The following is a 14087-nucleotide window of genomic DNA, read 5'->3' as shown; positions in this document are numbered from 1 at the left end:
GTTTTAAAATGAATTGCTTTCAGTTTTGTTTATAATATGGTCTGAGTTGCCTCACTGCACTTAATGATTGTATATATTTTCAGAAATAGCACAACTTTAAAGCCGCATAGGTTAACTGATAAATCAGGAGTACCTCTCTTAATGTGCTGAATTCTATAGCTGGTAGGCATTCTTCAAAGCTTTAAGCTAGTCAGTATGTGCTGAAAGCTGTTAATTTTTAAACTGTTTTTGTTGTAATTTTTAAATTGTTAATTTCCTTGTTAACATTGTCTGGAATTTATTTTTATAGTCAAATCTTATTCAATACATTGAAATTGAATGTCAAATATTTTTCATTGAAGTTTTTTCTTATGTTTTTATTATTAGATTATATCACATGTGGAGATCTCGGTGCTCTCTGAGATTTGTTGATTGATTGCAAAAGTTTAATTATTTGACTAGGTTACATAATCAGTGCATGTATAGTTTGTTTCCTATTTAAATACAGTAGCTTCCCTTGCCAGTTTTTGTGTATATAATTGTACAGTCCTTACACTGTGTATTATGGATGACTCCTGTTTTTCTTTTTCTTGGCTACTGGGTCATTTAGTTTACTTAAGATATTTTGGAGGGCTTTAGTTAATTTGTGTGCTATGGTGATGCCATTTGATTGTAATGATCTGTTTGATGGTTTCTGAGATGCTGGCTTTTGTTGATTTGTGTGCTACACTGATGCTATGTGGTTGTAATAGTCTCTTGGTTGTTTTTTATATTTTTTAAATATATGACAGTGTTATTTTTTTCATAGCTTGTATTGGTTGTCCTGAAATAGGTTGAGTGGTCAGGCACCTTTTGATAAAGTTGTGTGGTATCTATTTTGTTGGAAGATGTTGTATAGGGAGTCTATTTCCTTTTTCTGGTGTTCTTAGTTGCTGCAATGTGTATGTACTCATATGAATAATGTCCTTACACTGTTCCCCTTGTGAGAAACTGGCTTGTTATTTAGTTAATGCAAAGATTGCATAGATTTGCACTTCTAATTTGCTATCAGTTCTTCTTCTGCTGAGGATATTCAGGAAGAGTAATATGTTGCTTTCTTTTTCTCTTATTAATATTATTAATATAATATTATTGAGGATGACATTGATTGTTTCACATCTCTTCTCTCCTTGTACCTTTTTCATTATGGCAAAGGTGTCATCTGCATACCAGGTCCATAATTTTGGCTGTATGTGTGGGAGGGCTGTATTTTCTAGATACTGCATTAGCCTCTGCTATTGAGATTGCTATGAGTTATGAGAGTAGTGATTCCATGAGTGTTCTGATTTGTTGCTCTATTTGTCTGTTAAATTAGCAATGAAGCAGAGGTTGATGAATTTCAGCATCTATTTTTAGGTCTTTGATTTTGTGGCAGCACCATAGTGTTGAGTTGATAGAATATTCAGTCCATTCTGTGAGATGTCCAAGCTTTTTTGTACATTCTTTGGCTGTATTGTGTTGGGTCTCTGGCAATAATACAATTGGATGAGGAGGTATGTTGGGCTTGTGTCGTTTGGAAGCATGGGAGGATGCATCCAGAAAGATTAATGCAATTTTTTGTCACTGTTTGTCACTATGTAAATATTCAATTATATTCAAAATTACTCTTACGTTATCTTTTAGTTGTCTTTTAGGTAAGAAACGACATTGGTCTTCATGTATATAATCCTGTAAAAAATGTTTAAGTATTTCAGCTAAAATAGATGTAAAGAGTTTGTAATCATTACTAAGGAGGGAAATTGGCCTGTAATTCTTCACAGAAGTTAAATCCAATCCATCTTTGGGTATTAAAGAAATGTAGGCATCTTCTAAGAATCTGGCATAGAATTCACTTCTAGAATAGAATTCATCAAGTTCTTCATCGAAAGAAGTAGTGGATCTTCAAAACTTTCATAAAATCCACTTGGTAGGCTATCTAGAGTTTTGTGTGTTTTACCTCTTTTAATTGCTTCTATTATTTCAAAAGTTGTTATTGGACTGTTCAAAATTTGCTTGTAGTTTTCTGATGGTTTAGGAAGATTTTTAGTTGATATATTAATTCTCCATACTGTCCAAAGAGATTTCTTGTGCTTTATATAAATTGGTATAATATTTCCAAAAAAATATTTGAATGTTTTTATTATCCATGTAAATCTTATTCCCATCTTTAATCTTATCTTTTCTGTCTATTTTCTTAGTTTGTATGCGAACCATATCTCTGGTTTATTTTTATGTTCAAAAAAGTGTTGTTTTGTATATTTAAGTTTCTTTTCAATAGCTGAAACAATCAACAAGTTTGTTATTCAATAATTTTAGCTGATTAAGTGTGTTAGAATTTTCTGGTAAATTCTGGAGTTCTCTCTCCTTCAATTAAAGCTTGAAAGAAATTTTTTATAAAGCGATGTATCATTGGTATTTGACCCAGACAGACTAGTGAAAAAATATAAAGGGATTTCTAATAAGTGCTGGAAATGTAGTCAAAATCCAGGTTCATTTTATCATTTGTGGTGGTCTTGCAAATATGTGAAAACATACTAGATAGACAACAATGACAATGGAGAAAATATTTAAGATACACATCTTCATGAAACCTGAAGCTTTTCTTTTAAATAAGATGGACAAGCCAATTGAAAAAACAATTTGGGTGTGATTCCTTCACATGGCGACAGCTGCGAGGATTGTACTTGCAACACTGGAAAGAAAAAGGGATGCCGATTATTGAAGAATGGATTTTGAAATTGACTAAATTAGCAGAGATGGCAAAATTAACTGCTTTGATTAGAGATAATGGACTAGACAACAACTTTGTAAGAGACTGGAAACTGTTTGTGGATTTTCTATATGTTAAAATACAACAACAGATGGTTAACAGGGATTTGAAGATCAGTATGTTTAGCTTAATTTATTATTTCTCTTTCTTCTTTTATATATATGTAATTTATTCTTTTTTATTTATGTAATTTATATATATGAGAATTTACTGCTATCTCTTTCTTTTTCAGACCCATCTGGGCTGGATTTTATATGTTAAATTTATTTGGATCATCTTTTTCTCTTTTTGTACACCATTATTTTTTTTATTGTTGTTAGTGCTGAACCTATGCTTTTGTTTTTTGCATTTTAGCCTTTATGATAATATATTTTTTATTTATTTTATTTTATTTTATATCAAATTTATATACCGCCCTTCTCCCGGAGGACTCAGGGTGGTGTACAGCCAAATAAAAACATAGACTACAAACATTAAAATACTATTAAAAAGATATATATAAATTTGGCCCCGTAATTAAAAGATAATGAGAACAACCAACCAATGGAACAGCTTGCCTTCGGAAGTTGTGGGAGCTTCATCACTGGTGTAGGGTCTCCTGCTTGAGCAGGATGGGTGGGTGTTGGACTAGATGTCCTATAAGGTCCCTTCCAATTCTGTTAATCTGTCTGTCTAATAAGCAGCAGCAACAGTAACAGCAGCAGCAGCAGCAATCCACTTCTTTTCATCTGCACTGTTCTTTTGTGCTTTTATATTTCTTGGTTAGGTTGTTGAGAGATTGCTTGATCAATTGTCTAATTTTGGTATTGAGTTGGGGGTTTATTGAGAAATAGGCTTCTTTTTGCTCCAATTCTTTGGCTACATTTTATATTACATCTTATAATAAAGCTACTGTTCTAGTGAGTTCTGAACACAGTTGGAAAAGAAGTAAATCTTAATTAAATATATTGGATATTTTGATTCTTGCTTTGCATAGAATCTATTTTGCTCTGTTCTTTTCATAGCATTATTAGATCTTTGGAGGTTGTTTCCTCTGTAAATAAGTAAAATTGAACCGAGGGACACAGAGTACTGATTGCTCGTCTATTGTCAAGCTTACTAATGTGAACAGCCTTACACAAATTATAGTTTCGTAAGGTTTTCATGCGTATCTTCACAATAACACACCTATGAAGGTTAAAACACAGTTTTAAACCTTTTAATAATTCTGAATCCTGAGAAAGTCACAAATAGGTGGACCCACAGAACTCATCCTAAGTAACTCTTAAGGAGGTTAATTTCATGGAAGAATAATCCACCTAAATAGAAATGATATGCTAGAGTTGTATTTAAGAGTACAACCAGAAATTTTCCCATGGAAGAGAATATCAATTGTGTTTACACTCCCTCCCTCCCTCTCTCTCTCACACACACACAAAAGCACACACACACACAGAATCTTAGAACTGGATTCAAGTGCATTTATACTTGATTAAGCTGAAAGAGAGCACATAAGATAAATCCAATGCATAGGGGAATTTTAAAGGATTATAGAAATATAGAGTATTGCTAGATGAGATTCCAATGACAGTGCTTTGTTCCAGTGAACATACATGGCTTACTTTCAGCCTCAAATAATATTCTTCCTAGAATAATCATTCCTTATCATTCAAGACCTAATTAGCCAGATTTTAATCATGTCTGGAATCACAGCTAGACAGAGTAGTGAAGCTTTGTTCCAAATGGGGCCTTCATTAATATTTTGCCCCAATCTCTACTTTGTAGACATCAATAAGCCTCTTTGTACTAGCTGTCAGATCCCACCTAAGTAATGCAAGGGAGAGTGTTCCTTTGGAGCAGGCATGCGAAGAAGTCCTGCAAGCTGGCTCCCAAAGCAAGAGGTTATGCTTGCTAATGAGACTTTTCTATAGCACAGCTCTTTGGGTTTCTGTCACATCTAATAACTGCATTCGTTCTTGGAGAGATTGGGTGCAGGAGTATGGCCACACATCTTTTTCACAGATTAGACAATGGCAACAATCCTGCTCACAAACACCAACTCATGTATTCCATAATTCAACCATGTGCAGGAATGAATTTTTTTTTAACAACATACAAGCAACAGGGCCAGCTAGTAAGATTTCAATACAAATTAGTAGCAATGGTAATATAAATAATAGCTAGAGTTCTGCCTGATTAGCTACTTGTGCAAACCTGTAGTTTACAAGCTATTTCATTCAAAATAAAGTTAATTTTGGATGAAATTTGGAGTTTGGTATTTCTACTTTCTCTCATAGTTCTTACAATTGGATATTAAATTAACCAATACTCATTCTTTGAAGACAAAGACGACAACAATGCATTTCCATCTATTTAATAGCCCAAATAGAATCTGACCTGAAAAGCCGCCTTTGAATAATGAATACATAAGTAGTGTACCAACTTAGGGCAGATATAAATCAACCCATTTCTGTCCTCCTAGCCAATGTCAGTTTATCCTTTTGGTTTTCTGTAATTTCCCTAACGTATATATCCTGGAAATGGACTGTCTACCTCTCAGCCACCTACTACTCATAGTATCATGAACGTCCACTTACTCAACTCACATTTGTCTTTTCACTTATAGACAGTTGACAGGCAGAACTTCACTTTTTTGACTTGGACTTGTCTGTTCAAGTCCTCATATAAAAGGAAGGATTGATTTAAACTAAAAGTCTGCAAAAGACCATGGTGAGTTCTATACTTTGCCTGCAAGGAAATTCAGGGCTAATTCTCATGAGCAGAATTCAGTTGACAAATAATTTACAACATACTTTCAAATCAGATGTAAAGCAAATCATCTTAGAAGCTTCCATAAAACTATGTTTAAAATCAATAGTCTGACTAGTTCTGAGATTAATAACTGACTTAAGTTTAGTAGTCAGAAGCTAGTCCAGTAAATTTAAATGGGGGAATCCCATTTCTCGGCAAACTCATTTAGAAGCAAACTACGAACATTTTAAAACAAGGTAATATTCAGACATGGTAGCTCAAAAAATTGCAGCGTTTTCAAAGACAACTCAGTTTTCCTTATTTAAAAAATTCTCAATAATATATTTCTGTCAGATAATTGCTCTTCCAAGCAGGTCTAAAAATTCTAAGCACTTAGAAATAGATCTCTGTTGTAACAGTAAGTATATAAAAGATTCAATTGTAGGATTTGAGCTGCCAGTTACGATGGAAATTACTTAGTAAATCTTCTCCAGCCTAGTTCATTGTAGATGTGTTAGAACTAAACTCTCAGAAAACACAGCTGGCATGAGAAACGTGAAGTGTCTCAGGCTGGAGAAGTACAGTTTAGCATTTCTGATATTAAGGTGTTGTGTTGCAAATTTCCTTAAGGTAAATACACCTGTGGAATAAGCACAGTAATGTATCTATAATGCAATGCAATCAAGAAACAGTGAAAAGTAATTTTCCACGTCAGACTTTTGGGGAAATTTTGGAATCTGTCATTTTACAAGTTTTTACAAGTTTTTACAAATGGGCAGGTCAAACATAATTGTTCAATTGTTCTGTATCTTGCTGTCTTTTTTTTTTTTTTTTGAAAAATCTGAACTGCAAAATATTTGGCAAGCAGTTTTTTCTTCCCAGGCCCATCATCTCTCCTTCAAAAAATGTTACTGTGAAATTACCCCTTCATGTTACACTAGAAACAATACAATGGCCATCACAAAAATCAGAAAAGTTTGATACATCTTTTAAATATCCATTCAAAGAGTGGAGTTTATCTTTCAGTGACTGGAAAGTTTTGGATTAATTTTAACAGTAGTCTTCTCCCTCCAAGTGGTATACAAATCTTGTTTATTTAGATTTTTAAAGAAGTTTTGAAATAATAAAGATGAAAAGTAACCATTTATTTATTGAGAAAGTTCAATTTAAGTGATCTACTCAATTATGTAGCTCTTGAATGGAAGGATGCAAAAAAAATGAAGTTTCAAAAAAATGAAATGACAAAAATGACATTTATATGGTGGTGGGGTTTTTTTGACAATGCATATATTTTTATATTTATATCATTGCCTTCTTAATCAGAATGTATTAGTTAGGTTCCATTGAGAAACCAAATGAGAATATTTTTTTTCTTTGGTTTGTTTGATTGTCTGCCAAACACAATAATCAAATACAGATATGCAATACTATGAAAGGGGTAGGTCCCTCTCCCCCCTCCATAAACTAAGATTTATAATCTAGATCCAACAGCAAAGAAGTAACCCAGCATATGTTATCCCTTGGCAATAAGTCTGTTCCAAATAGAAAAGTGTGAACTGAACAAATTTCAAAGAAACATTTCCACACAGCCAAGAATTGCTGGGTGTAGGACAAGTATAATAAAGAAAAAAAGAGGGAAATTATGTTATCCTATTTAATTGCGGTGCACTTAAACTGCCCCCATAATCTGGATCCACAGATTCCAGTCATTTCAGAGAAATGAATATAGTGTTGACGAAATAAATCATAAAAATATTCCCTATGGAAGGAAACAATGACTGTAAAAATGTTGGGCATAATACATCTAGAAACTGAGTATTTCTAAATTCTGTCAAATGAGATCAGGGCAATTTAAGCACATGGGACTTTAAAACTGCTGTACTGTGATGGGAGCAAACAAAATGCTCTAGAACTCTGAATTTATTTCCTGGCGAAAGGATTCTGTGACTTGAGTATCTGGCCTTTCCTGCTTCTCTCATTTATTGTGTCCAACAGACTGGTCCTATTGTCATCATGTACTTGTCAGCTGCAGAAAGAACTGTGTTGTTAGTACAGTCATGCATAGAAAAAACAACAGGACTAGATATTACAGAATGCTTTTCAGCTTTGCAACAAACAAGGAGGAAAATCACAGAGAACACCAAGAACATGCAAACACTTGAAAGACCTGAAGAGACAACTGAAAGCCAAACAAGAAACATCCCAACAAACTGAAATTTGCTCTTTGTCACTGTTAAAGATATCTCTTATAAGGAAACATCAAGGTATGGAATTCTCTCATTCATGCGCGAATGATAAACGCAGTCCATTGAAGGGCAGCAAGAAAATTTTCTTGCATCTTGCTGTTTAGACTCCAACATTGATCCAATATACTTTAGGCACTCGGCAGTCATGTTGCCTCTGGTACCACCTTCAGCTCCCATTTAGCTGTTGCACTCCTCTTTGTTTTCTTTCGTTTGGGGACTAAGTTCAAATGCTGGGAAGCGAGACTTTTCTGGAACCAAGATGTCAGAAAGGAAGTGGATAGCTCCTGCCATACCTGAAAAAGTAAGTTCAAAAGAAATGTGGCATCTTCATTCATAACTTTAACCAGGGGCATGGTGGCAGATATTTTGGGGAGAAACTGGACAAGTTTTAAGTCAATCCTTTCTCATGAAGATGTACAGATGTTAAGCAAGCCTACCTAAGACTAACAATTTTAATACAGAGGTCACAACTTGGAGGAAGAGTTAAAGACCACAAGGGTCATCAAATCCCCTCCTGGAAACATAATACCTACCAGTATCTTACTTTTTTATCGCTTAAAAAAAAAAGAAATTACAGTGCTGAAATCTGGTGGTATGTTCTTGGAAGAGTCTGAGTATTAAAAAAAAAAATCAACTCATAACTTGCCCATTGCAATATTATGCTGATTGAGAATTACATGGGAATCCCTGCAAGAGCTCTTCCTGGAATAAGTTAATTATTTAATAAGTAAGTACATAAGTAAGTAAGTAAGTAAGTAAATGCTCTAGAGGAAGAGGATTTTCTGAACCCTTTTCTGTCACGATTTAGGCCCAGGAATGGGAGTAGCACTGTTGTTCTGGTGTATGATGTATGCCAAGATCTGGATGGAGGGAAAGTGCTCCAGGGTCGCCCTAGTCCTCTGAACAGAATTCAGTATCATTTACAATAGTATCCTTCTGGATATCTATTGAGAGATAAATCCTTTCTATAATGGATTTATATTATTCTGAGTGGTAGATAGGGCAGATTGGCCCAATGGATATTCCCTTGTATAATGGCCAGGGTTTGGTCATTTTCATCTTTTTTTTAAACACCTACACTCAATCACAAAGAAAGTCTGTCTGTGGGAGAAGCCATCATCAACTGATGATATGCAGTTATATATTTTCAGCTTGAGTCAAGTCAGAGATGCTGTTGAGAGCTTGGCAAAGTTTGGAGATTGCTAGATTAGGAAAGGAACAAAATAGCTTGAACTCAAGGAGAATGATTTATTAGAAAGGCTTTCTATCAGATCTGGTTTTAATTTAATTTAATTTAAATTTAATGGGATGGCACTCTCTCTGAAAGAGCAAGTCTGCAAGCTGAGAATTTGCTTCAGATGGGCAAATAGAGGCCATAGCCATAAGGGCTTTGAAGCAGGAGGCTCTGATGTCAGTAATTTATTCTCTTATCATCACACAACTAGACCAGTGCAAGGTAGCTATACATTGAGCTGCCTTGGAAGAGCTCTTAGAAAATGTGGTTGATGCAAAATGCAGCAGCATGCTTGTTGACTGGTAGGGGAAAGGCACCTCAGTCCTATGGATCTTGGATTGGCTATATTTCATCCTGGGGATGTGTTTTCTATGGAAAAAATATAAGCTTCAGGATAGTCTGCAGTCTAAAAGAAAATGTGACAGCATAGATTTATCTGCTATTAGGGGCAACACCAGCATAAATTACCTTAGGAGAAAGTACCACTGAGCTCCATTGGACTTATTTCTGAGAAGGCAGAGATTTATGTTTGTGAATTTTAATTTACTTCTAAATAAATCTGGAAAATAAGCCTTTGAAAATAATTTACTTACTTAGACTTACTTAGGCCTTGTTAATTTCAATGTTGCTGTGTGATGGAAAAGGGAATATAGTTGTACACTATCATCCACCTCAATGATTTTCTACTCATCTGGATCTATGAAGTTGGAATTTTTTTCTCTAAATCCAAATACCTTTTTCAATCTGTTGCCTTCCAGAAATTTTGGATTAAATCTTGGCAAATTTCCAGCCAACATGCCATGGAAATACTTGGGAATTCTAGAAGTTACACACCAAACCCATCTGGAATGCAAGTCTTTGTTTAACATTCTGATATCCCATATCTATATTTCATATGCATTTTGTAATATAAAACCAATGCTTTAAGGCTGTTATTCAGAGCTTGACAGATACAAGTATTTTGGTTGCAGCCCACTCAGTTTATCAGAAATTTACATATATCCAAACCTAGCTTTATAGTCCTATGATGCAAATTTATGATTATTAAATACAGAATTCAAAAAACAAGCTCTTACCTTCAAACAATGAGTAGGGTCGATCAGGAATACGGCATCCATGTGCACCATAGTCTAGACACCATTCAGCAAACTGAGAAAATGACAAATAAGAGAATTAGTAAGTTTCTTGCTAAATAATATACCTAAATAAATATGTAGCTCTGCACTTATTACAGACTATATAGTGATGTTAATCTCTATTAGTATTAACTCTAAAGAGAAAATGATCAGCAGTTTATATAATGAGCTCTGGTGAGCAACAAATGACCCAGAGGTCATTAATTCAGAAATTCAACTACTGCACTGTCAGAAAATAGGGGCCACCCCTAGGCTGGACCATTATTTAGTTAAATTCAAATTTATATTAAGAATAAATTATATTATCAACAACATTATCATGCACACTCTTGCTCCTTAATTCCAACATACCTCCACTAAAATGACTGAAGATAAAAACCTAATACAGTTATCCTCATTGAAACTTTTTTTTAATTGGGAAGAAAATCAGCTGTTCTCCATAGCCTCTATTACCAAATGCTAACTAGATTCTGTGGCAGACTTTTGCATTTAAACAAACAAACCCAACCAAATTAGCAGCATCTTTTAAATTTGCAAATATGAATTCCTGTGCTTACCTCGCCAATCACCTTCAGGAGACAGGCAACTGAGGTGGAAAATAGAGATTGAATACTTGGCTGGGGGGAGGGGTGGAAATGGGGAAAACTGGGCGCAGTTGAGTTGAGAAATGAAATGGAACCCTTTGGAAGGGAACATGGCTGGCTGGTAGCAGCCTACATTGCACCTCTGAATACATATTTTTCTGTTGGTTTCTGCAATAATAATACAGATTCTGGGCATACTTCTGCTTTCCTTACTATCCCTTTAGGTGGCAATAATTTAGCAGAAGGCCATCAAATTAATTCTTCATTTAATACAACTAGAAGACTTAAAAGAAAATTGTGATTACTGTGTTCTATGTAATCTTGATTTATGAAGCCCTTCTGTTAGAAAACCAAGTGGTACTTTTATGCAGTAATCTTTTTTCTGAATATGGGAATATAGGAGTTCTGGTTTGATTTGACTAAAAAACCAGAAATTTGTCAGGGACACATCAATAAGAAGAACAGGGGTTTAGTGTTTTTCTAAACAAAGAGGAAAAAAATACCTTGCAAGCTCGGTAAAGATACTTTTTATCTTGAGTAAGATGATAGAGGGACAGGAAAGAGTAGCCATTTCCAGCAGTCCCATGACAGATTCCATATCCTTTCCTCAACAATCCCCTTTGCCAAATGACATCACTACATTCCATAGCATCCTTCAAATATTTATCTTCCTTGAAAACCTGTGGATATAAAGAAGCATAAAATCAGATGCCATTCTTTGCCAAACCTCAGCACAAGGTTTTGTAATTACAGGTAGTCCTCTACTTACAACTGCAATTAAGCCTGCAATTATGGTCATTAGCCATGAAGATTTTTAAATGAGTTACCACATGATTATACCTGATTTTGTAATTGTCATTAAGTGAACATCATGGTTGTTAAGCAAACTCATTGTTCTCTATGGGGCATTTTTTTTGCTAAAAGCTGGCAGTAAACATTGCTTTCTGGCAAAAAACATCATTAATTGTGGTTATGTGACCACAGGATGCTGCAAACTGAGATAAATGTGAGGCACTGCTGAATGCCTAAAATGTCATGTAAGTACAGGGAGGGAGGTGGTCACTGGAATGTTATTCTGGGTTGTAAGCAACTTTGGGGGGGGGTGTCTGTCATAGCTTGGAATGTTTACCAGTCGTACATAAAGCAAGGACTACCTGTGCAAAGAAATCTCTGGAGACTATTTGCATTCTCTTTGTGGAGGGATGAAACATGCTTTGCCATGAAACTGGGCAAGGGGATATTTTTTTTTTATGTAGGAAAGAGTATTCTTTGCGGAAAAGAATATCTACATTTAGAGATTATACATCCTTGCAGAATTGCTCATCCACATCAACTGTCATCCAGGTGTTTCATACTGCTTGCAAAAGCCCTATTCAGTACCATTACTCTCACAGCTACCTGAGCACGTGAAGGTACTGAGGCTGACAAAAAACCAACTTCTTTGATGAGGCGAATTTTCAGCTAAAGACTTCAAAGTTCTAATGTAATTTATCTGTTGTCTTCTGTCTCACCCCATTGTCTAAATCCAAACTGAAAGCTTCTCAAAACAAGATATAGCTTCAATTTATAACATTCAATATAGATTTTGTATGTTTCAGGCTACAGAACTAATAAAAGAAACAGCCAGAATGCAGCTTTGGGTAAAACTTCATTTAAAACAGTTTGTCTCAACTATGGGGAAGCAAGCATTGTAACTTAACTCAATTTTAAGGTTAATCTGAAGAAGAAACAGAAGAATAAAAACTACATTACATTTTATAAAGCAACACTGCAAAGTGTTGGAAGAATGGAGAGTATGTGCTATATAGGTTAATATTAAAAGTTTGAAAAATTACTTTTCATTTCAAATCATGTATTTTTTTACTATCAAACAAGGTCAAACAAGGACGCACCTCATAAGCTTGCATGAGCATATGGATGACTCCAGGTGCCCCATGACACCAATGCACCAGCCTGTCAGTTTCATTGCTTAAGGATGAGGGATAATTCCCAGATCGGAATTTTTTATGCCGCACATAGTCAATGCTTGGTTTCAAAAGTTCCATCAATGTCTCCCGTTCAACATTAGCTGCTGGCTGCAAAAGTAAATAAGATTTGTTTTTTCACCTGGTAAATAATACATTGTCATAAAAATGAAGTGTTTTGATCACATATTTTGATGAACCTCATATCCATGCTGAAGATCTGGAAAATAAATGCCCTAACTTATCTTTGTTTAATTACAGTTAAAATAAAATCTAAATTGCACTTTGCTCACTTTGCATTGCTTTGTGCATTACAAAAAATATTGTTAAAGAATAATATGATTCACTTGGCTTTCTGTGAAAAGTAGAATAATAACTTGTTAAGATATACCAAGAGGGATGTTAGCTTTCCCACATATTTGCTGCTTCCATATTTTGCAATAGTAAAATACTTGAACACAAATGGTTTGGCTTGCACATTAAACTAGGATTGCAAAGCTACTATGCAGAAATTCCTCATGCAGCAATATATATTTGCTGTGAAATAGCTCTATAAATCTTTGAAATCCGGATTCAAGGGTCACAATACATAGTCAAGATGTGCATGAACATTCACATCTCTTATGGGACTTGAAGAATAAATGAGCAGCTTCTTCATTTAATCATTAAATGGACAAAACAAAGAATATGATATCATTCTGAAGCTCAAACCCAGGCTCTTGATTTGTGGTACACAAACAAAACAGGGTTGCAAGTCAGTAATAATGAAGGCTATAGCAATTCAATTACTTACCTTTGATTCAATTGGAAGCAACAAATCAGGATCCTTGGTTTGTATCTCATATATGCTACTACTTATAGGACCAAGTCATCTCTTCCTCCTCTTTCTATAATATCCTAAGCTTTTAAATTTCATAATGTGGATTATCCTGCACAGATGTACATTTGGGGTCCGACCACAATGTGTTCATCCTTTGTTTCCAACCCACTGTCTGGAGCCAATGTGGATACCTTTTCCCTTTTCTAACAGCCCAGCTTATATCAATAACTGGCCAATGGCAGAATGCAAAAGCAGCAGCTCAAGAACAACTTTGCTCTGGGCAGGCAATTGATGGCAAATATTTTATTTCAGTCAGGGCTTCCCTTTGTATTGCTTTAGATCCACTTTAAACTCTTGCCCTCAACAAGAAATAGACTAATAGAAACAGCAAAAGTGTCTTGAGTGCAGGATCAGAGTACTGGAGAGGGAGTGTTCATTCTAGAACTTAGACACAAGCTCCAGGGCCAAGCCTGAGCTGTCCTCCAAAACTAACTAATCATCTTGCTCACTATTTATAATGGTTCTGAACAGGGATAAATGGCTTTTTCCACAATGCTGAGAAACTGCCAGTCACTAATAGAATAGCTTCCCTTCCCAAACAATAAT

The 14087-nt window shown here is 35.0% G+C and overlaps 1 protein-coding gene across 1 annotated transcript in view; it reads right to left on the bottom strand.

The window, feature by feature from the left end:
- Window positions 1-5104: 5104 nt before the first annotated feature.
- Window positions 5105-14087, bottom strand: part of LANCL2 (LanC like glutathione S-transferase 2) — a 30015-nt gene continuing 21032 nt past the window's right edge. The window contains exons 6-9 of the mRNA XM_034416505.3: window positions 12590-12772; window positions 11201-11377; window positions 10054-10126; window positions 5105-8036 (exon numbers count right to left, since the gene is read on the bottom strand). Of these exons, the coding sequence (XP_034272396.1) occupies window positions 7921-8036; window positions 10054-10126; window positions 11201-11377; window positions 12590-12772 (549 nt within the window). The 3' untranslated portion in view covers window positions 5105-7920. The remainder of the gene's footprint in view (window positions 8037-10053; window positions 10127-11200; window positions 11378-12589; window positions 12773-14087) is intronic.

Source organism: Pantherophis guttatus, chromosome 4, assembly GCF_059756535.1.
Source record: "Pantherophis guttatus breed Tessera chromosome 4, ASM5975653v1, whole genome shotgun sequence".
In the NCBI taxonomy this organism is placed as follows: domain Eukaryota; kingdom Metazoa; phylum Chordata; class Lepidosauria; order Squamata; family Colubridae; genus Pantherophis; species Pantherophis guttatus.
This window is presented reverse-complemented; position numbering and strand designations above follow the sequence as displayed.